Consider the following 24,172-nt stretch of genomic DNA (forward strand, 5'->3'; position numbering starts at 1 on the left):
TCTTTGGAAGTTAAGGTCCATAAAAGGGGCTATATACATATGCCAGGTGACAGTTTAAGAGGGTGGGGGTTGAGGCTTTGGTCACATATATGACACCAAGCGCCCTCTATAAGGCAACGTTCAGGTCCGAAGTCTTTGGGAACCGCTGACGACTTCATACGTCATTCCACACAAAACCTGACTAAGCAAATCAATTTTACTCTCGTTGGTTTGCGTCTGCGACCTACGTTTTGTTGAAAAAAAGCTTACAGTCATTTGTTAACAAATGGTCTTCTTATATTGTTGCTCCAGAACTGGATTGTACTTGTACCCCAATTTGTGAACTATTGCTGTATTTCCCTGAAAATAGTGTGATCTAATATATTCTTTTCGGAATTTGAATCATGCGTCGAAACTTGATTCAAATTCCGAAACTACTAAAATGCTAATTTTAATGAAGATTTCTGCATTAATTTCATTTGTTCATCTATGTATAGTAGATTTTTACCTTTTCTAGCACTTAACATGAAAACAGAAGACAAAATAGTTGAAGAAACTACAAAAACTGAGAAAATCGCGATGCTTGTTTTTTTACGGAATTTACTAACGCAAACATTTTATCACTGGTTTTGACAGTCATTTTTTTTTGCAAATGCTTAATATTATAAATTATAGGCTGTATCAATACCTGTAATTGATTTTAAAATGAAGCCTATAAACCAAAGAATGTCAGGGTTTTGATTTTTCAATTAGTTATAACATTAAAGTTCAGCAAATTTACTTTTAAAAATGAAGTGTTCGGAATTTGAATCATGCGTAGAAACTTATATCATATTCCGAACACTACTTCAATACTAATTTTAATGAAGAATTCTGCATAAAATATCATTTTTCTCATCCATTTATTGTATATTCTTACCATTTCTAGCACTTAACACGAAAACAGCAAACAAAATAGTTGAAGAAACTACAAAAATTGAATGAATAACGCTGCTTGTTTCTTACAGAATTTTCCAACGCAAACATTTTATCATTGGTTTTGATTGTCAATTTTCTGCAAATACTTAATGTTATAAATTGTAGGCAGTATCGATACCTGTGTGAGATGTTAAAATGAAGGCGTTAACCCAAAAAATGTCAGGGTTTTGTTTATTCAATGATTTATAACATTAAAGTTGAGTGAATTTACATTTGAATATGAGGTGTTCGGAATTTGAATCATGCGTAGAAACTTGATTCATATTCCGAACACTACTTCAATACTATTTCTAATGAAGATTTCTGCATGAAATATATTTTTTTTCTTCATACATTTATTGTAGATTCTTACCATTTCTAACATTTAACATGAAAACAGTAAACAAAATAGTCAAAACAACTACGAAAACTGAAATGAACAATGCTTGTTTTTTACGGAATTTGCTAAGGCAAACATTTTTTCTTTGGTTTTGACTGTCACTTTTTTGTAAATGTTTAACATAATAAATTATATACTGTATTGATACCTGTGAATAATGTCAGAATGAAACCTATACCCCAAAGAATGTCTGTGTTTTTATTATTCAATTATTTATAACATAAAAGTTTAGTAAATTTACATTTGAAAATGAAGTGTTCGGAATATGAGACAAAACGGTATAAGGTAAGAGATTTTGGTTTTTCCAGTCAAAAATATGGTCATGGTTTGTCCACTTTTTTGAATGCTCTAATTTAGCATACCTTTGTCAAATCAGGGGTAACATTGCGTATTTCGAAACGAGTGATTTTTGTTCGTTTCGACCATTTTTACATGCCTTTGACCAGCTTTATTTACGAACCCAAAATTTTTACGTTTCTCTACGAGACAAATTTCGCTCTAAATCTAGTACATCGAAAATATGAGCTTGAAAATATACATAATACGGAAACCATTTAGACTTGAGTTCGAATTTTCTCGAAACGAGTTACTCGTTTCGAAATGCGCAATGCCACCCCAGGTATGCGAATGTTTCTAAACATATAAATAAAATTGTCTTTTTCATGATTTACAGTAGCTTAATAGTATATTTTTACGGAGTCACATGTTTTAAAGGATTATAAAATACACCTTCTATTTGTGTCAATGCGCCTCTCATACGAGCTAAATTTTAATCGATCACCAGATGATTATTTGGCACGTATTCAGACCTTTTCTGGATTGTTACACTTACAAATATTGTAAACATCATGCTTGCACACTATTTGTATCAGATTTTCATAGCTAAACCATTAAATTATCGCATTATGATGAACTCAAATCTGATCATGAGTTGTTCATTTCACTAATGTTATATTGTCCACATGATTTCTATGACAACCGCTTGGCGCGCTGCAGTTTGTTTATTGTGTCCTTCGCGCATAGCAGAAATAAAGTTTCTCTGTGTTGAGTTTGTTGAGGGTAACACTTTTAAAATGCCCAAGAAAAGGCAATATTCTGAAGAAAGCCTAAATTATGAGTGGATCAATATGATGACAGTAAACTCAAGCAATGATAAATGCAACATCTACTTGAGAATTCGAATGTTTTCACTCAAAAATGGTTATTTCGAAAACCGGACAAACCATGATCATTTTGGTGGTCAAACCATGATCATAATTCCTCTTTGAGGAAAATCGTTGAAAAACATAAAAAATTGAATAGTTTCACCACCTTATGGTAGTATCCAAACTCGTATCGATTATATGTGATTTTCATGAAGAAAAATCTATTTGCGTAAAACTAGTTGCGTAAAAACACCCCAAATCGGACAAACCAAGATCATTTACCTTAGTATGGAGAAGGAGAATTAACCTCGAATCCAGAATTCAGAGTATCGTCAATGGAATCTGATGCTATAGTTCCGGGAAACAATCCTACAAAGTTGATTCAATGTTTCCCTAACGCCTTTTTTTTGTTATGGCAATCGACAACGAATTAATCTATGAGGCTTGCCTATTCAATAGCTTCTCGAATGCTAGCTGGTAATTTAGTATTTAACGTTATCAGATAGCTGCATAGAAATTCCAATACCATGTATTATGGGTGTTGTCATTCAATATCCGAAGATTTACCAACTAGCATAGAGTGGAGGTCAGTTGAGATGCCGATCATGACGCGATAAAATTGTCAACATTCCTATTGCATAATAAAACAAATGAAACGACTGGTTATTGGGCAACATATTTCATTTCATAATCTATGTTAACGAAATTTCTTTCTTTTTTTTCTCAAATGGTTTTCCAACGCCCGTTTACAGTCCTCATCAAATCGACACCGCTAAAACGCTGATGCACCCAAATCGTCTGCAGCCATCAAAAAAATCATCTGCAGTCGTCAGTCGAACGCAACCTAATTGATGAACCTGTTTGCATGAAGGTCATCCCGAGAGCTCGGAGATGTTTCTCCGCACACGCCCAGAGTTTACCCAACAACAAAAAATTTTCATACAAAAAACACAAACTACTTGTTCCACCACTCTTATCGTATTACACTTTATGAACATCATAACAAGCGTACGTACAAATTCATTCATGGTCAGCAGTGATTAAACACCAACGGTTCCCTCCACTCGTTGCTACCCTTTAAACCTTCTGTTGTTGTACGATCCGTGCGATCCGAGATGAAAAAAAATCTCTCTGCAACCGTGTGTCTGCAGCCTCCAGAAGAAATTACTCTCCCCCAACGGTTCGTGTGCACGTGCAAAAAGCTTCCGTCCGCAACCCGGGTGAGCCTCCGTTCCGTGTTCCACGCTCATTTGGGCGCAACAAAGTCTTACAGTCAGACACCGCCGCGCCGCGAGAGAAGGAGAGAATAAGGTGGGGCACACGTGATGCATCTCGAAATTCAAATCTCGGCCCCAACTCACAGCGCCTCGGTCAGCTCGGTGATTCCTGGTGAGAGACTGTGCTGACCACAGACGGTACACTGCGGCCGCCAATGCTGCAGCCGATGTGGTCCGCCACCAAAGGGTTATACAATTTTTGGCAGCCGGTTTATGTCGGTGGTATAAAACCGTTGACAGCGTCGTGATCCGCTATCAGTGTGATTAGTAGCTTCGTTGAGACGTGCAGCGCACACGCGACAATGAAGGTTTGTGTTTGTGTTCTGGGGGTTCTGGCGGGAAAACGGTGGTTCTGTGAAATGATTGGATTTTGGAGACAAGCGAAGTGATTCTAGAAACAGGACATTGGACTATTGTGTGAGCATGAGCTATATGGTGATTGGAACGAAACAAATGAACGTTGGATCTGATTGATGGACAGTTGATTCAAACATTGTGTCTGTGTCAGGAAGCTGATTGAAACCAAGCCACCGCAAAACGGACAGTGATCATACAGAAGCGATTGTGGTTTCCCGAAGTTTGTGAGACTGATTGGTGTTCGATCCAACCAGGAAGAAATTCGATCTTTCAAAACAGCGAACTAACAATAAACCATACCTAACTCAATCTGGAATTTCGGCGTCTTCTGTCAGCAAAAGCAGAACTATTTCTTTGGCGTGCGGATTTTTTCCGAACTCTGTGCGTTTATGTTTTAGAAATATTTTATCCAAATTATCCTGCTGAACCGTCTTATTCAATTATGATAGTGTACTAAGTGTAATTAAATTCTTGACTTGAAATTGTGACTAAGATTTGAAGATAACATCCTTACGAGGAGTGCTCGATTAGCTTCAAGATAGAAGAGTGTTTCAAAATATTCTTTACTCCAACTTTTGGAGCACTTGTGCCACTTTGGGTTATACGTTTCTCCCAAACAAAACGTTAACCACACAATGTATGAGACGTATCAGAACTCGCAAATTTATTCGTGTACATTTTTATCTTGCGATAGTTTTGTTGTATATTACACAGTAGCCATTTAGACGTAAGAGTATTCCTATCTTATCGATACACATGTCGCCATTTTCAGCGTAAGAATATTCCTATTGTTCGAATGTTCACAGTTGGACCTGATTCCTTGAATTCGTGTTCTGAATTGAGAATTCGAAAATGATCATCCGAATTCGGATTCTGAAAATCATAACTCTGAATCCAATCTAAAAATTCGAGAATAAAAAAAAATCTGAATTATCAATCAAAGAATCTGAAAATACGAATTTTGGGTTTGAGAATCATATATTTGAATCAAAGAATTCGAGTTATTAATCTGCGAATTTGAGTTCTGAATCTGAGGATCGAATTTTGAGTCTGAAAACTCGAATTATGAATCTAAGAATTTGAATCCAAGAAACACTGAATCTGAATTATGAATTTTAGAATTCGGATTTTTATTTCGACAATTCGAATTCTGAATCCTAGAATCCAAGTTATGGAACTGAGAATCCAAATTCTGAAGCTGAGAATCCTAATTTTGAAATAAAAAATTTGAACTTTGAGTTTGAGAATCCGAAAAATTTAGAATCTGACAATTCTAAATCTGAATCAGGAAATTCGAATTTCTAAATCCAAATTATGAATAATGAATCTGTAAATCCAAATTTTGATTCCGAGAATCCGTATTCCGAATTTGGTAATAAGAAACTGAGAATCTGGATGAGGAGTCTGGAATTTAGAATTCCGAATCTGAAGGTGAGAATTTGAGAATCTATATTCTGAATTTGAGAATCCAAAATTTTGGAAATTCTGAATCAGGGAACCCAATTGAGAATTTGAGAATTCTAATTCCGAATTTGCAGTTTAGAACTCAGAATCAGAGAATTTCGAAATCTTAACTCTGAAACTAAGAATTCTAATTCTGAATTTGAGAACCCGAATTCTGAATCTGAATGAGAATCCGAAACTGAGAATCGGAATTTATGAATTTTAGAAACCAATTTCTGAATCTTAAAATCCAAATTCTGATCAAGAGAATCCAAACTCTGAATAAGAGTATTCGTATTCTGAATCTGAGAATTTGTGAATTTGAGAATTCCAAGTCTGAATTCGAGATTTCGAATTTTCTCCAGAATCCGAATTCTGAATTTGAGAATCTGAATTATGAATCAGAGAATCCAAATTCTGAATATGAGTATTCGAATTCTGAATTTGAGAATTTGTGAATTTGAGAATTCCAAGCCTGAATTCGAGATTTCGAATTCTGGATCTGAGAATCCGAATGCTGAATTTGAGAATTTGAAATCTGAATTTGAGAACCCAAATTCTGAATATGAGAATCTGAATTCTGAATCTGAGAATCCAAATTCTGTACCACAGAAACCGAATTTTGAATCTAAGAATCCAAATTCTGAATCTGAAAATTCGAATTCTGAATCTAAGAATTTTAGAATTCCATTTTTGAATTTGAGATTTCGAACTCTGAATCTGAGAATCTTAAAATCTTAAGTCTGAATCTAAGAATTAGAATCTGAATCCTGAATTTTAGAATCCAAGTTTGAAATCAGAGAATCCTAATTCTAAATATAAGAATTAAAATCTTGGATTTTGGGAATCCAAATTCTGAATCTGAGAATCTGAAATCCCAAGTCTGAATCTGAGGATTCGAATTCTTAATCTGAATAAAATTTACTTTGGGTGTAGTTTTGGAGTTACCGTTGATTTCAGTTCCAACTGGGACATGCATGTTTTGAAGCAATGTGGTTAAAATCTATGGATCACTTCGAACCATTTACCTATGGGCTTATTATTTGAATACAGATACGAAATTCAAGCTATTCAAGACTCAGATACTTTCTTATTTTATGTCTGTAGATTATTGGTTGACTAATGTATTTATAAAAGCAGAGTTGTTTTGAACTCGTGTTTGCGTTTTGTATACACACTTGACATATTTTCTCATGTCACCCATCTGCGAAAAAAACAACTGTTTTTACGATTTCCCAAAAGTTAGGGCAGCTATATTCATTTATCAGCTCATCAGCTACACGCAAACCTGAATATTTATATAACAAACTGTGCCCACTTCAAAGCGCTCGATTACGTGAATTCATTATTCCTTGATACGAAACTGCACAATATTGTAGGTCATTTTTTTGTTAAGGGAGTTCTTTTCTAGAATGAACTGGATGTATCCAATATATTAAATAAGGCAGCATTCAATAAAAGGTGTCGCGAAAGTTTCATCGTAATCCATCTTCACCCTTTGGTGGCGAAAGACCTTTTACAACTAGGCGTTTCTTGTAGGATTGGATGATCTTTAGAAAAAGATTGATCTTGACGGACCGATTTTTTAAACAGCGTTGGAATCGATTCACTGATTACAACAAAGAATCGATGTTTGATGAATCGATTTTCACGATTTTTCAAGTACAAAGAATCGATCCAAAAAATCGAAAATCGGAGAGGAAAAGATTAATCTTCTAAATATCGATCCAAGATCGCTCAATCCTAGTTCCTTGATCCAGTTGACGTTGCATTTCACATCATGCTTGGTTTCATAGACACATGGCTTTAATTCAATTTCGACCGAGTGTCAGTTCCCTCAAAGTTCAAGTGTCATGCATTCCTGCTGGTGCGTTGGCGGATCGCCGTCAACTAGTGGACGCCATATCGATCACGGTTGCACACCACTGAACTGTTGCTGAACGTCGGGCTGCATCGATGCATCGTCTCGGTTCGGCTGATTGTCTCAACCTGATCGGAACACTATATGGATCAGAAAGGCAAAAGACATCCGAACTGACCCCCAAATTCATCGTCCTTACCTGGAAGTTTGTGTTTCCAACCGCTACGCCTCCACTGTGACTGAGGTGAATGGGAAATTTAGCGTGAAGGAAGCCTAGGAGTTGATCACGTTGATCACTGTATCATTCTCACAGTCCGTACCGACTTCATCCTCGTTCTCATCACTTCGCTAAATTCGTAGTCTAACCGATTTTTTGTAAATTCGAGGCTGCTTTATTGATGAAATACATATTGCTCCAAATTCTGTCAACGTTGTACAATTGTTCGATCGCTCTTGTACCAAAAACCCGCAAATGAGGCAGATTTGACGCCTGGTTCGAAGAGTAGCCTTCTATCGCTTAAGCAGATAAACGGAAGTATGAACAGCTTCGGTCGAGAATACTTTTGCTAAACCAGTTCCCAACAATAGACATCGAGCTCGCACAACTACAATCTGTTCAACTTCTATAAGACCAGGTGATGATCTTGCTGCTTTGTATCATTGTAAACAAACAATGCTTCAATTTACATTCTAGTGTATAGGTATTGGTGACTACCATACACTGCATGATTTTCTTATGTGTGTGTGCAAGCGCTGAGCGTAAACGAATGTTTTCATATTTTCAACTGTCAAGTTTCTATAAGACCAGTTACATTTTTCGTTATTTTAGTTGTTTTGATCAATTAAATCTGGAATATGCCGATGAGAAAAATCCTCACGAAGGGAGAAGAAAGACAAATCGATGCATTTCACCGAGAAAATGTTGGTATCAGAGAAATTGCTCGTCGTATTGGACGATCCCATTAAGTAGTCCTCAATTATTTGGCGAATCCTCAAGGATACGGTAAGAAGGAGAGAGCTGCACGTAAATCGAAGCTCTCTGACCGGGATAAGCGGGAAATAGCTAGAACAGGTTCGAATACCTCAAAATCGCATGTGCAAATAAATCAATATTTCAGCTACTCGAGTAGTTGGTGACAATTTGTCAAACTTTGGTAAAAAATCCTTAAAAGGTTAAAGCTCCTCATCTTACACCATCTCATATCGACAATGGGGCATGGTATGTCGTGACAAAGAATGTTTCCAAAAGAATACTTTTTGCAATATACCATAACGAAAAGTTCTTCAATGTATAGGTTATCTTCACTGACGAAAAAAGTTAAATTTGGATGGTCCTCATGGTTTCAACGGGCACTGGCGTGATTTACGGAAGAAGGAACAGTATTTTTAAACCAGGAATTTTGGTGGAGGCTTGTGCATGGTTTGGGTGGGATTCTGTGCAACCGGAAAGCTTAATATAGCTTTCACATCATCCAAGGATTACACACATGTTCTGGAATCCTCTCTGCTACCGTTTTTGCGCGGATATCGTCACAAAAGATTCACATTCCAGAAAAACTGTTGGAAAACGGTACACCACGACTGAAGCGCTCAAGGTCGCAATTTCGGAAACATGGAAAAATATCGAGAAATCCGTTCAACAGAATTTGGTAAATAGTATTCCAACACGAATTTTCAACGTTATAAGTCAAAATGGCAAGATTACCAATTATTGACATGTAAATAAGCCGATCGTTTTGAATTTTTCATTGATAATACTTTGAATTTAGAAGTGGTCTTATAGAAACTGGATAACTGAAATTATCATATTTAACTCTTTGGATTCTGTTCAAAAGAGTTAAAAATGATAATTTCAGTTGTCGTTGACGTTAAATATACTTTATTCTAAGCATTCAACAATGTATGAAAGTATCTTGTTGAAATTCTAACTGTTTGTGTTGCAACGAAATAGAATCAGGGTGGTCTTATAGAAGTTGGACAGAGTGTATAGAACAATTATCGCGCACCGTCATTCCGTTCTTCTGTGAAGTGTAAGCATCTGTCTCCTGATCTTGCTACATAATTTTGGAAACATTGGTTGAGCTACTCCATTTAGGGATACCATCTCGGAGTCGGAGTTGAAAATCAGGACACCTATCATCAGTCTTCAGAATGCAACACGGTGCTGATGTGTAACAAGTTTTTTAAACTCAGGTGCAGCGCAGCGTATGTTTTCTGAAGACTGCCTGTCATAACTACGATTATTATCAAACTATTGCAATTCTTTGAGATACATATAAACGAAAATAGATTGTAATCACATACATATGTATTAGAAGAGACCAAAATACTCAAATTAATTTATACGATGACGGAGATGATAACTTCTGTCTTTATACGAGATTGTATAAGATTTTTTGTGGTGTCCGAGTAGTACTCTGGCACTATTGATATCATGTGCAATAGTGCTAGTGTACAATCCAAGGATTTGAAGCGGTTTAAGAAACGCGAGAAGTCCTTCTGCATCCCAAATCTTCTGAGAGGCTGGAGCCCATTTTCGAAGTAGCATGCATTTGGAAGTCGATGTCAATTGAATATTCTGGCAATGTTTCGGTGTTTGGATTCGGTTTATTTGTTGAATTCAAACTTCAGTCTCAACAAAATGACAAAATGTTAATACCGCCATTAACCTCCGATACGTACGAATCACATATGCAGCATTTAGCCTCATAAACTTAAAAAAAACGTTAAAAAAAACATTTCCGTTTAGACAAATCAAACAATCAAGATCAAATCAATATCAAAACGAAACGCAAAAAACAACACATTGGCCAGTGGAACTAAAAACTCTGAATGAAAAGAGATAGAATATCTTATGGTACATGGCTTATGTTATCACTTGTTACACACTCGCAAAATTTTAGTCACCAATTAAAATGTTTTGACTCAAACTAAAAACACTAAATCAAATTATGATCTGTCGTCAAAATTAAATTTCTTATGAAAATCAAAACAATTGCTAGAACCTGGAAAACAAATCGAGATGCCCCAAAAGGTTCTCATGTCCTGCTAAATCGGGATGGGTGGTCCATTCCACCTCCTCAACTCCATTCCACCGTCGCTGCGAAACACTTTCATCTTCCTTCCTGATTGTCACTCAAAGCACTCAACCATTGCATGGAACTCCTTGAGTTTTCTCAACACGTCTGCTTCCGATTTCGTCTTTAAAAAATACACCCCAATTTTTCTAGTGTCTTCCGATGAAAACTCCAACTCCTGCAGATATTTAGTTTTGATTGCGTCACCAGTGATCGGAATCCCGAATTTTTGAGCGCCACTTTCGCAATGAAAATACACATTCCTCTTTATTCCGCGCAGCGAGTGACGTGAGATAGCAAAGTTAATCATTTTATTCTGGACGCCACCTTACTTTTCAGCTCAGCATTTGACACCCGAGTCGGTAACGAATGAGGACACGACTTAAATTCTTATCTAGTTACGTATTACAGTCACGCTATTTGCCTACTGGAATACAGTAACTCATTCGCCGCGCTCGAGTAAAGGCGAATAACTCATCGCACAGAAGTTCTAGACCGAGTCAATTTAAAAACATTCTGAGTACCTATACCCTCAAAAATCTCAAATTATACAACGCTGATGTCAGATTTATCGTATCATATCAGGGAATCACGCATCTCAAAGATTATCGAGCAACAGCTAAGATTCTCGACTGAACATTTTCGTTCAAAATAACCTTGAGACTAAGTTCGAGGAAAAATTCTGAACAAAATTTTCAATAATTACATGCGAACTCTCCAGCTCCGAGACGCGACTCTGAACTTGAACTTGAGTATCACCCGACGCAAGATTAACAGATTCATTATGATAATGGTACGCATCGATAACGATAACGATTAGTTTATCAATTCGGTGAATATTTTAGCATCACATTATGATATTATTCCCTGTCTTTGACCAGCGAAAGCAACTAATGTTTTGGGTTTCTTCGAAAACGAAATCGATAGTGTTACAGCATTCACACTTTTTTGATGGCCACCATTCAGTCAACATGGGATTACGGCATCTCGTGAGATCAACTAATGAACAAATATTAAAACAAACATCGCAATTTTTTATTATTCTTCTTCTCTTTCGTCCATTTCGCCTCATTCGTTGCGCCTCTGCGAAAAAGATTGATCAAGTCAGGTCACATTGGTGCTACGAACCTTTTTGGTCATTACAGATATTGATCACTCAGCCTTCTCTCGACTCGCGGCCGTCCGAGCAATATAACTAAATTTTGGCAAAAATTGTGAATTATGTAAGCAGCGTCTCTCATCAGCTCATTACTAGAGCTTCGCGAATCGATCAAATCAAAGAACTGCCGACGTGAGAGTTTAGTTCATTAAGAGTGATTCAGTTTTTTTTCACGAAGAACTAAATGCAAACATTTTTCCCAACAGGTTTTTGTGGTACTCTTCGCCTTCGTGGCATGCTCCTCGGCGACACTTGATTTACTGTTCGGTGGGGGTGGTGGAGGAGGATTAGGAGGTGGGGGTTTAGGTGGACTCTTCGACCTAGAAGGTCTTCTAGGAGGATTGCTTGGTGGTGGAAGATCGGCTCCTCCCCCACCTAGGCCAATTTATAGTGCACCGCCCAGACCAATTTATGGCCCACCACCACCGCCACCACGTCCCATATATGGACCCCCACCGCCACCACGACCGGTTTATGGTCCTCCACCACCGATTCACGGACCACCGGTGCCACCACCAAGGCCAATCTATGGACCACCGCCACCACCAATTCATCCACCACCAGTGTATGGACCTCCACCACCACCACCGCCACCTCCAGGTTAGTGATGATCTGGATGATCGTGTTTTACAACATTCATACTAATTCCATCCTGCATTGTAACCAATTATTCATCTATTTACATATGCGCGTCAATCTAACAAAGCAGTTTTCAAACTATTGCCACCACCATTCCCAACATTTCATCATACCTCGTTACCATTCTCCCAAGGTAGGTTAATAATTGTCGATAAAAAAAAAGTCACATAATCGTTTTTCAAAATTTCTCCCACTATAATATCGATGTGACTAATCCTGGATTGTGTATTTCTCTAACAACATTCATCGTGTCAGCATTAACCTTTTCATCGTTCAACACCGAACTGCGACCGCCCTCACCGTTTCACCCAGGTAGGTTTTCCAAACACCTCGCTATTACTTACGAAACACTTATCCTAAATAATTAAAGGGTGCTGTGATCAAAATTTAGCCAAACAAAAATGCCACTCATTTTTTTTTATCAAAAATCAAATTATTTTTCTTGTTTAAAGGTCAAACCGTATTAAAAACAGAAAAAATATGTTTAGCCTCCTATTAACCCATTACTGCCCAGGTGTAGGTTATGTTTACATTCGACTTTTGCGAACTTTGCAAGCTTCAATACGCAACAAAACAACAAAAATGACAGATAGAATGACACTGACACAAAAAACACTCTCAAATTGTCATGTGGTATCATTTAAAATGCGCATAACACTTTAGTTTCATCAAAAACAGTTTTTCAAAAACGGACATTTTTGCGTATTAAATTTCATACGCTGGGCACTAATGGGTTAACCAAATTCGAGTTGTCGGGTCTCTCGTTTAAATATTACCATCAAATTCTGTAGGAACACCTCGTCCACTTCGTCCGCCGCAGAATACCAGTATGCATTGAGGGGGTATTCTAGTGCAGAGGCACGATTTTCGGTGCTCGAATAAAATAATGGATATATATTTTTATATATTCTGTATATTTTTATTTATCTTTCAACAATACAAAAAGAACTGAACGGAATGAAAATATTCAAAATTAGAATAGTTACAAGCTGGTAAGACAAGGGCTTTCAAAAAAAAAAGAGTTTGCCCATGATGTACATGATTCCAGCCCTTCTGGTTATAATCGAACAGATTCTGAATCAGTAAAGATTCCGCTATCGTATGATTCATACGGTATGAACCTCGGACAAGTAAAAAATATTTTTCGACAAAATGGCCGCCGTTTGAAAAAAGAAGTTTTTTTATGTTTTTTATGACAATTTATAAAAATTTTTACCAATGAAAATTAAAAAATGAAAATCATAAGTAAAGTCGAAAAATCATATTTTCTTTATTGGTTCATACGATAGAGAGAACTATAAATATTTATTCACATCACACTTAGAATAAATTGGTTCGGTAAAACTTGAAATATCGTGTACGCCAAATTGAAAAAAAAAACTAGTTTTGAGAAAAAATGCGTTTGAAGTTTTGTGTCAAGGCCGTATTAGATCAGATACCGCTTACTCAAAATGACTATCACCCTCATTCTTGTTTTCGAACGAATGAAAAAAGTTCAAAAGTATGACCATCCATTCGAACCTTCGAAAATTGAACAATTCGAACGAAACGCACATTCTAGTTTTCGTACGAATGCGTTTTTTCACCTGCTAAACTTTATTCCTGCGAATCTCATTCGTTCGTTAAATCAGTATTCAGTTTTTCGGATAATTCTAGCTTAAGTATTGTTGTTCCTATTGCTCAATCTAGTACAGAAGGAATTTAGAATTATTAATATGAGTAATTTTAGATTATGAATAATTTATTAATAATATTTCATTTCATTTTATTTCTGTGATACGATGTAATGCCGGTCTCAGTAAAGCCGGGTTCAGACGGTGCGAGTAAACATACGAGTCGGTCTAGTCAGTTACTGCAGTGCAGCTACTCACACCGTGTGAACACATCATGCCAGCTAGTGTCATGTGTGATTCGGTGTGCGAGCTACTTCAAAGTTTTTTGAATTTACTCGCACTCGCATCCCTCAAAACGTCAAAAACAGATTTTAGCGCTCGAATCAGGGATGCCAAATCTTGACATTGTCTTTACATTTCTCTATTTTTAAGATATTTGAAAATATGCGAAGATATTTATAGACTTGAAAATTATTGGAAGAACAAATTAAACCCTCATAGTTTCTAAACGGAATCGTTATTATTTAGTTTTGCACGCTGACGGGGCACGTTTTTTAAAAATAGTTTTCTTGGGGATCTAAATATAAAATCATTATCGGGCACAATTTTAATTCAAAATTCACTCACAACTTGCAAAAAAGTATTGTTCTAAGAAACAGAATACATATTCAATTTAGAAAAAGTAGATTTTCATTCATTATTTTAGTTTTTGAGGCGTATTAATTGCTCCTGCAAATCTACTATCATTTTCATTTCACAAATTGGTACACGAAGCTGCTGTCAACGCGAAGTAAATCAAATTTTGAAAAATCTTTTAGACTGCCATTTGTAGCACCACATACTTTCGGAATTAATTAAGCTATGGATGCTTTCGAGGTTCTAAAAAATAGCGACAATAATCTGATATATATTCCATATTCCAGAAGAAAGGCACATCATTTCTAGTTTCACTCATGAGTGTATATTGGCGTTGTATTTGTGGAGCAATTAAATCCAACAGTTTTTTCACTTTTTCAGGTGTTATTTCCAACACTGCTCTGTACTCTCGGGGATCATCATCGTGGAGTTACTCCAGTATTGTATTTGTTACTCCTTTTCTTTGCATCCAATTCCTGGCCCGAATCCTTTTTTCTTTCTGCTTTTTTCGGATAGTACCCTCAGTTCAAAGAAATTCAGCACAAAGTATTTGTAAACACGGCCAGCGTGTGTCTCGCGATAAAATTTAAAATTGTGTAATGATAAATTCAACTGAAAACCTAAGCCGAAAACAGCCAATAAATAAGTTGATTTCGGATCAATCATCTGTCAAATTCGGACCTGATTGCTGTTTCTGACTATTTGATGGACATTTGAAAAATCGTCTGGCATCTCTGGTAAACCCGTACTTAGTATCTAGTTTCTTGTCAGCAGCTCACATTGTGTGAACGGACAAGGCGAGTCAACCATTTGTCAAGCGAGTTCACCGGGTCAGTAGCTGCTCGTTGTGAAGTCAGCTACTAGCAACGTATAAATGGGCCTTAAGTCCTCGCATGATAATCACTGCCATCCTCCTAGTAGGGGAGATGGGGGTAAGACGGACATGTTAAGGAAAACTTCAATTGTATCTTTGGAAACTCATGTTTTCAAAAATTTGAAAGCCGTTTTTATAGTTCAATATATTGCTTTTCGAAATAACTGGCCAAAAGTTTTATAAAAATGTGTTTTTGTGTTATGAAAATAAAACAAGCCGAGAAGTAGACCATTTTTATCGGTGCGGGTATAATGGACATATAGTGAGGACACTGGACACTGTCTGTCTTACCCACGGTTCCCCTATTGATATCATTGCTACCGCAACCCGGAAGACACCCTTTTAACACGTTCTTTACATCGTCACATACATCAGTTATTCGCTAACTGGACTTTCTTCAACTGGACTTATCTTTTTACAGGGCGTGCGTTAACTGGGACACAAAGCAGTTATGTATCAATAATAGACGTCATCTTCGTTTTGAAGTATTGATTTTGTTGTTTACAGCCCCGTTAACGAGTAAAATTCGACAATCGGGTCGTTTTTTGGCCCAATTATCGGACGTTTACTGTATGGATGACGCTTCATCGTTTGTTTGATGAAATCTTGCACGATATTTGAGTGATGCATGAAATCTTGCATCTGATAACATCAACATGTTTACGTTCGAAAAAGGTCTTGTTCGAACGAATTCGAACGAAAACAAGAATGTTTTGTTCGAATTTTTTTTGAACCAAGTCGTTCGAACCAAAGCGCCTAGAATTATATCCTAAGGTGAGGCCGCTTCGTCACTAAGTTGGTTAGGGGAGCGGTATATGAAAACAGTACGAAAGAAAGCAGAAGGGGAATTATTTGCCTGTAACGTGAAAAAGACAGACTGATCACGAGCGAGCTTCGGCACTAGTGTATTGTGTTTTGTTTACAAACAAAACACAATAGACTTCCGAGATGACTGAAGAGTGGTTTTAGCAAGTTGGCCCACCTTAGGATATACTTCTAGGCTCCTTGGTTCAAACTAGAGATGGGCAAATCAGCTCATCATGGTGAGCGGCTCAGAGCCGTTCAGCTCATACAAGAGAGCTGCTCATTTGGAACAGATCTTCAGCTCAGTTGAATTTTGCGGTTGTCCACAAAATTGCATAACTACCATGGGACATTTTATAGTGTGCATTTTCATAATGGACGGAAAGCAAAAAAATAAACGAATTTAATATATAATTGTACACAAACTAAAACTAATATGAATTCTTATAATATGATATAAAACAAAAATTGAATGCTGAAATCCAACATAGAAGATGCTTAGGATATGCTGAACTTAAACAACAGAAAAACCAGCAATAGCCAAATAAAATGTCTACAGAAATATTGGCCGACACAACGTCTTTTGATAAAACTACCGAGATATTTTTTGCATCCAAGTATATAAAAATAAATTCACTAATAGGCGTAACGAGAAATAATTATTCGCGGAGACAAAGGTAACAAAAAGACCATTTTCAATCATTAGCATTTATGCCGGGTTGTTTCTGAATTGTTTTGATTCAGCACGCGGAAATAAATTTATGTGTTTCAACAGTCATGTTTAAATAACAATATAATATAGTAATTTCATTTACAAGCATATAATAATGTTTATTATTTTGTTTGGTAACGAACGATTTAATATCTTCAAAACAAAAACCTTTTTCCTATCTGGCATCTCTGCTAAAGCTAAAGAACGAAGAGGGACACACGAAAACAAACTGACGTCATATCATAAAACGCGGGAGACGAAAAATTCTTTCGCGTCTCAAAATTCACACTCTCTGCAGCTTTTGCGCTCCACAGCTATGCAGCTCAGCAGCTCAACAGCTCAGCAGCTCAACAGCTCAGCAGCTCATCCGCTCAGCAGCTCATCCGCTCAGCAGCTCATCCGCTCAGCTGCTCATCCGCTCAGCTGCTCAACAGCTCAGCAGCTCATCAGCTCAACAGTTCATCAGCTCAACAGCTCATCAGCTCAACAGCTCATCAGCTCAATAGCTCAGCAGCTCATCAGCTCAACAGCTCAGCAGCTCATCAGCTCAACAGCTCCGTAATGAGCTGATGAGCTGCGTTGTTTTGATTGCGAACCGATCCGAATCCGCTCACTATAATGAAGCGATTCGAATGAACAGCTCATGAGCGTAAACAAGAATAAGGGTGTATAACTCGGTAAATAATGGGATTTTCGAAAAATCCTGCCTAGGGTTTGTTCCTGAATGTCTAAGTTGGTAGCATCTTGGTTATGTCCATGACATTCCGCCGAAACCGCCGTAACGAAAAACTAGAAGTGGGTTATATCTGTGATATAACCGCAAGATAGACGTTGACTACCGCTGGCTCTGTAATCATTTGTTTGAAATTGCATCCGATTCAATTCTCAATGAATGAATGAATAATTATTTCTAAAGATTGCTGAAAGTTTTCCTTGTTAGTGTGTGAACGAATGAGTATGAGTATGAAATTAAATTATTTCGGACTTGTTGGTGGCCTTGAAAAAAAACCGCTGGGTTGGGGTGGTTTTGCAAAAGCAAGTTAGATACATAATTCTATTTTGTTCTCGTGAGAATAATACACGATAGTTTTCATGACCACTCCTCACGGGAACCGAATGCGCAAATCTTCCTTTGCTCGAGCGCATTTGCAAGCGAGTAAAAAAAATGACAGCCTGCATGCATTCGCGATGACGGTTTCTCCAGGAGCCTTGATTTTGCGTCCGTGTTCGGGAATACACTTCGATCACCACAAAAGCAATGATCACTGAAACTCGAAAACGATCATCCATCAGCGCATTAACTCAACCGCTTGCAATAATTTCAACTCTCCTATACTCGCACAAAAAAATCACGTATACTCGCGTGTCTCTGTAATATTGCTATTATGTATTTTGGGCGTTATTTAGGGGCTATCCACATACACCGTGGACAAAAAAGCACGATTTTAGACTCCGTAAACACTTAGTAAACACTTCGATTGCACCCTTATTCCATTTCAATTTTATTTAATGTTAGATTTCATTTCTCAGAAGGGACTGCTTCAAATGACTTTTCCACTCACGCGAAAAAGAAATTAGGAGTTCAAGGATTTAGAGGCGAATGAGCTGAAAAGTTTAAAGCCTCTCTAAAACAAAGAATTTCATAGGAGTTCAAGGAAGTATTCTTGAATCATTTGCTGCCGTTTTAGCATCGAAACCACAGTGTTATTCCAACAGAATAAAGCATCATTTCATTAAAGTCGGAAGTCCTTTACATGGTTTATAGGACTGGGGCTTCGATTCTGGACCCTACCCTGCTTTTTTACCAGTCCTCACCCCAATCAATAACTTATGTAGATTGATCGCACGAAGAATAGAACTGCCGAAGTATGCGAGTTTTATTGAGCTTAAACTAGCAGCTACCTCTGCGTGAAGCAAGATTCAAATTTCCACATGCCGTAGCTTGGCCGAATACGTTGTTTGGATTGATTGGAAACTAAGGATGGCCTACAAATTATAAACTTGTTATAATATGTGCCAAATTTGTTGTTGATTTTGTAAAGAAGTGACACGTGATGTATTATTTTTTTTAAATCGCTCAAATTTCAATTCCTCGCGAAGGTGTACATTTTGTGGGCGGACAGAGTTTTCACAGAGCGCAAGTGGATAACACGTATTTGCTTTGGAAGGATGAATTAAAACACGCGGTACTTCACGGAAGAACAGATTTTACTTTTTTTATTGTGTGTCGATACAAAAATGGTTGCTGTTTGAATTTATATTCACATTGATATATACAGTGCTGCCGGAAGGGCCATTTGTTATTCAATATACTTGGTGAGGAGTAATACAATGAATCCCTTCACATTTTTGGAAAAAAGGAATGCAAGTGAAAAATTAAATCTTGTGTGTTCTCAGCCACCAAACCTTTTTTATCGTGCAGAACTGTAGTCAAAAACCAGGACCTTATTTTGAGGGACTGTGTCGAAAGATGGCACACGAAAGAGAGTTTTAGAATATTTTTTTTACATAAAAACAGCATTTTAAAACACATTATATAAAAAATATTGTTTATCTTTCATTATCATACAAATTATGCATCACTGTTCTTTCAAGTAAAAATAATTCCGACTAGTATGGCACCACAAAGGGTTAACATGCAACTGTGTATCTATATAAAGATTATCATTATTTTGACATTTCTAGTACACAGTCATGATTTGCAACTAGAGAATGCATTTTGCATGATTTAAATTGAAATGAAGAAAATCATCTGACACCAAAACTTGATCAAAACGGTTCAAGGAGAATGATGGCGGTCCACGACCAGAAGCTCCAGTCATACTGACTTTTGGAAGAAGATTGTTTGGACCGATTAGAGAAAAGTTTGAGTTTGAAACACAATGAAATGGCAGCCTGAAGTCTGAGCTATCCAGCCTACTCAAGCAACAGTTAAACACGGTGGAGAATCGTTTCTTGTGAGGGGTTGTTTTTCTTGGAATGGGGTGGACAATCTCGTCCAGATCGAAAGAAGACTGCTGAGTTCTACGTGAATGCCTTGGAGGAAAACTTAAAGCCGTCACTCAGAAAAATGAATATAAAAGCTATATCTTCCAACAGGAAAATGATCCCAAGAACACCTCGAAGGTGCGCTGTTTTCAGTCCAAAAAAATTAAAATGCTAGAGTGACCATTCCAGTCCCCAGACTCCACTCCATATCTATGCACAATACTGGATGAAAAAATCCAATGAGTTGTAGTTTTATGTAAATTTGAAAATGAATACAAACAATGGCTTGTTTACATCCTTTCCATTGCATTTCTTGCCATCATTTTCCATCATTTTCAAGCCATCATTTTCCGAAAAAAAAACATTAAAACAGTATTTTGCGTAATGCTGTTTACTTGTTTCTTTCCAACACTTTCCAACACATATTATATTGATATTTGATATCTATAAGATATTTGATAACTTATAGAGCAACTCTTGATCAACCTGATAAATTTTCACAAACTGCTTTATGATTAGTTCTCTGACGCCTAATTGATAGATTATTTACTTCCGTTGCAATTTCATTTTAAGCATCTTCAAAAACCTCGAGTTCTACCATTGCGTTCACACTAACAAGTATTTGAAAAAAACATCAGGCAGCTCAAACTTTCTATTGTCAAATACGCAGAACAAGCATGATCGGAAAGTTTGAAAATTCTCGAAAATGAAAAACAGATTTCGTTGATTTTTAAATATATATGTGATTGTTTTTTTTTCTCAAATATTTATTTCACGTATCCACGTGGACATTGGCTATACCCCTACCCCCCTCACCGTGGACAATCGTGGACATTTCCGTAACCCCTTAAGACGCCCACCCACCCTAAAGTTGTCCACGTGGTCTGTAGACAGCACCTTAAAAAAATTATGTGAAATCCAGAAAATATTTTTTCTGCAACTCCATTAAATTAATTAAGCCGTTTAATTCAGCCTCCTCAAAATACAATTATTGTTTTTCTGTCAGTGCAGTCAGTTTCTCCACTCGTGCATACGGAGTGGAGGAGAGTTCAAGTGAAACGCAGCGCACTTGTTGGTGAGATAAAATTATCTCGCCACAGCTAATTCATGTTATCTATAAACAACAAAACAATATAAGTACAAAATTAACAGCAACTATTCCCTTATCCTCAGTGTATGGACCGCCTGCACCAGCTCATCCTCCGCCAGCACCCCTTCCAGTACCAGCCCCCTGTAAGTAGCAACCACTCCGCCATATAATTACTACCAATAACAGCCTGACCACTACTCCGTGTTCCTTTTACAATCGTTTTGTTCTTCCAGCATATGGACCTCCATCGTACGTCCCTCCGCCCCCAATCGCTTCCTCACCAATCCACGAAGTTCCTCCACCATCCTATCACAGCCACCCTGCACCCCATTATCATGCCCCCCAGCAGCAGTATGGTCCACCGCCACCGGTTGTGTCCGGTGAGTATCTCCCTCCGGAGCAGATCCAGCAGCTGCCACTGCAAGACACCTACGTGAACTTCAACGGCGTGAGCTCGAGTGCGGTGGCTTCCGGTAGCGTTACTGGAAACGGTTATTATTAAAATACTCACTGCACGGGGCGAGCGAGAGAAAGTGCATTAAACTCAGCCTCAGATTATACGTGTACGAAGTGTGTGCGTGTGTTCGATACATTTTCAAGTGGCGCTTATGAGTTACACACGTTTCCCCTGTTTCGTCATGGTAGAGACCATCAATTACTAATCGGCGGTCACGCTGGCGTAGCCAGTTATGCTCCTTTCATTACACCGACGCGCAGCAAGCAGTATCCCTCTCCGTGCCCGTAGAGAGGCGAATACCGCGCAGATGGAAGGATGATCCGTCCCCGGATAGTTACACACCCACAAACACACATCTAGCTAGGATTGTGCAATACCAAAAAAGGGTCTCTTCAACATTTTAGTTTTAAGTGGGATATCATGTCCACAGTTAAAGTAAGCCTTCGTTCAGTGAATGTTTCATTTATATACGTAAAGTTATTTTTATTCGTTATTGAATGTTTGGAGTAAGTTGTCGATTCTATTACTAGTCATACTTCGGAGTCTAACCACACTGTTGTATTTTTATGTTGTAAATACTCGGACCAAACCAGTGATTATTAAACTTGCATTTTCATATGAAAAAAAACACGAAACCGTCCAATTCTATCCGCCAGAATTGCCATATACTGTTAGAAAAATTAACAATGAATTTGCTCAACTCGGGACATCTGAATGGTTACCTTCCCATATAATTAAACACTTTCCCAGTTTATTTACGCATGAAGTAAACGAAACAATAGCTTCATAAGACAGAAAACGAATATAAAACAACTGTTACTTTTGCAAACTTCCGTATGCCATATATGAGCGAGAGTGAAGAATATATATATTTTATGTAATGCAACTGTAAGTTGTTTGAAATTGTAATTGTAATAAAAATAAATAACAGAAGTCATGTTTGTCTCAATGTAAAAAAATATTTATTGGTATCTACGGAAAATTCTCGAAGCGTGAAATAGTTTCGCATAAATCTAAAACTTATAATTGCATATCACAATTGTGGAAATGGCCAAAATACGCTAGTGTTAAGGTGCGTTTCCAATGGGAGAAAACTGAAAGAAATACAAGTTGAACTCATTGTCTCAAGAAAAGAAATTAATTTCTTAAATATCTCACTTTTAATCGTCTCCTGTCTCCTTTCTGAACGCACCCTAAAAGTAAAGAACGACAAAGAACACACTAACACTGCATCTGGTGCACTCCGAAACCTCCATCAGACTATTTGTTTTCGCTGATGTCGTCTTCCATTAATGCAATCATGTCGAGGTCTATCAGTTCAATCACCTTTAAGTGCAAATTCAAGGCAAACAGTTATTACACGGCAATGAAAAAGATTCAATTTAGTAATTTACCAACAGGGAATCCTCCTTCTCGGCTATATTTTGCAGACCCAACTTCGAATTCAAACTTTGTACAATTTTTCGCGACATACAGAGCCAAAGTAAATACGACTTCTTCTGCTCGACCGAGAAAAGGAAGAATTGCGCAAAGCACTGATGCTGCTCGTCAATATCCTTCGGGGTTTCGCAGCTATGCCTCAGAATTACCGCATTCTGGTAGCACGAGAGAAGTTTGAGAATAAGAAACATCCTTCTGAGATCCAACTTCTGCTGGAGGCTATCAACTTTGAAACCGTCCAACAGAGACAAAACCTCCTGGAAGTCATACAACCGATACACCTGAACCACTTTCTCGGGTTCGATGTAATGTCGAATCCCGGCGAAGATCAGAGCGATGGAAACGTAGTAAAAAAGTTTCTGGTTCAGCATGGCTAGCTTTTTTATAACATGGATCAAATTCATTCCCTCCAGCGGGATGTCTTCGAAGAGACTTTTAGCTATTGTGTGAATCTATAAAACAATAGGAGACAATCTAGAATTTTACAAACTACAAATGCTATTCGGAATCAAACCATCAGAGCGTCAAACTCGTATTCCTCCGTGTCCAAATTGGCTACTGAGCGAATTGTTTTATTGATCTCAAACGTCATGTCCGGTGGTAAGTCCTTCAGCAGCGATAATCCACAGGAGAATTTTACCAGCCATATATATTGTTCTAAAGTGCTAAAATTGTCTATCCTCGCCAATACTTCCGATATAATCTGGAATCGAAGCTTTCAACAAAAGAAATTTACAAGAAAATAAATCAGAGATATGATATACCTCCCTGACCACAGATGCCCTTTCCCCCAACTCGTGCTTTTCCCCGCAACTGGAGAACCTTTCTAGCAGCGCTTCCAGAATATCGGTAAACTGATCCAATCCAATTTTTTTGCCAGACGAGCAAATGCGCAGGAAAACATTGTCCGGAATACGTTCCGACTCTAGGCTAATCTGGCGAACACCTTTCGTTCCGAATTGCTCCAGCAGGGCATTCAACTGATCGAACTGATCATCGATTTCCATGGTCCGAAGAAAGAACAATATAGAATTGATTTTCTTTTAACCAAGAGCGCAAGCTGATGCCTAAAATCGCGTTGTTTGTCAACAGAGAACAAACTTGTCACTGTTCCATTTGAGTTTGCATCAATTTCTCCGTAAACAACTGTATCAAATTCTACAGAGATGCTAGTAGATATTAACCCTTTGCGGAATTATTTTTACTTGAAAGGTAAAAATAGTGAGGTATAACTTTGTAAGATTGTATGCTGCATATATATAAC

The 24,172-nt window shown here is 37.6% G+C and overlaps 2 protein-coding genes across 6 annotated transcripts; one reads left to right on the plus strand and one right to left on the minus strand.

The window, feature by feature from the left end:
* The first annotated feature begins 3,868 nt into the window (after positions 1-3,868).
* On the plus strand, positions 3,869-22,571 carry LOC129762462 (uncharacterized). 4 transcript variants are annotated; one of them, XM_055760732.1, is made up of 6 exons: positions 3,869-4,066; positions 11,862-12,255; positions 12,362-12,427; positions 12,550-12,606; positions 21,095-21,154; positions 21,245-22,571. In XM_055760732.1, the coding sequence occupies exons 1-6, from the start codon at positions 4,061-4,063 to the stop codon at positions 21,511-21,513; spliced, it is 852 nt and encodes a 283-aa protein (XP_055616707.1). In that variant the 5' UTR covers positions 3,869-4,060; the 3' UTR covers positions 21,514-22,571. The 4 variants fall into 4 exon arrangements, with proteins under 4 accessions (XP_055616707.1, XP_055616708.1, XP_055616709.1 ...); XM_055760733.1 differs by having other exon boundaries at positions 3,870-4,066; positions 12,365-12,427; positions 21,245-22,570; XM_055760734.1 differs by lacking the exon at positions 12,362-12,427 and having other exon boundaries at positions 3,872-4,066; positions 21,245-22,570.
* On the minus strand, positions 22,408-24,028 carry LOC129762461 (uncharacterized). 2 transcript variants are annotated; one of them, XM_055760730.1, is made up of 5 exons: positions 23,673-24,028; positions 23,423-23,623; positions 22,863-23,360; positions 22,627-22,794; positions 22,408-22,562 (listed from the first exon to the last, which is right to left on the minus strand). In XM_055760730.1, the coding sequence occupies exons 1-4, from the start codon at positions 23,913-23,915 to the stop codon at positions 22,729-22,731; spliced, it is 1,008 nt and encodes a 335-aa protein (XP_055616705.1). In that variant the 5' UTR covers positions 23,916-24,028; the 3' UTR covers positions 22,408-22,562; positions 22,627-22,728. The 2 variants fall into 2 exon arrangements, with proteins under 2 accessions (XP_055616705.1, XP_055616706.1); XM_055760731.1 differs by having other exon boundaries at positions 23,423-23,611; positions 23,673-24,027.
* Positions 24,029-24,172: the final 144 nt, after the last annotated feature.

The sequence above is a fragment of the Toxorhynchites rutilus genome, chromosome 1 (genome assembly GCF_029784135.1).
Source record: "Toxorhynchites rutilus septentrionalis strain SRP chromosome 1, ASM2978413v1, whole genome shotgun sequence".
In the NCBI taxonomy this organism is placed as follows: Eukaryota; Metazoa; Arthropoda; class Insecta; order Diptera; family Culicidae; genus Toxorhynchites; species Toxorhynchites rutilus.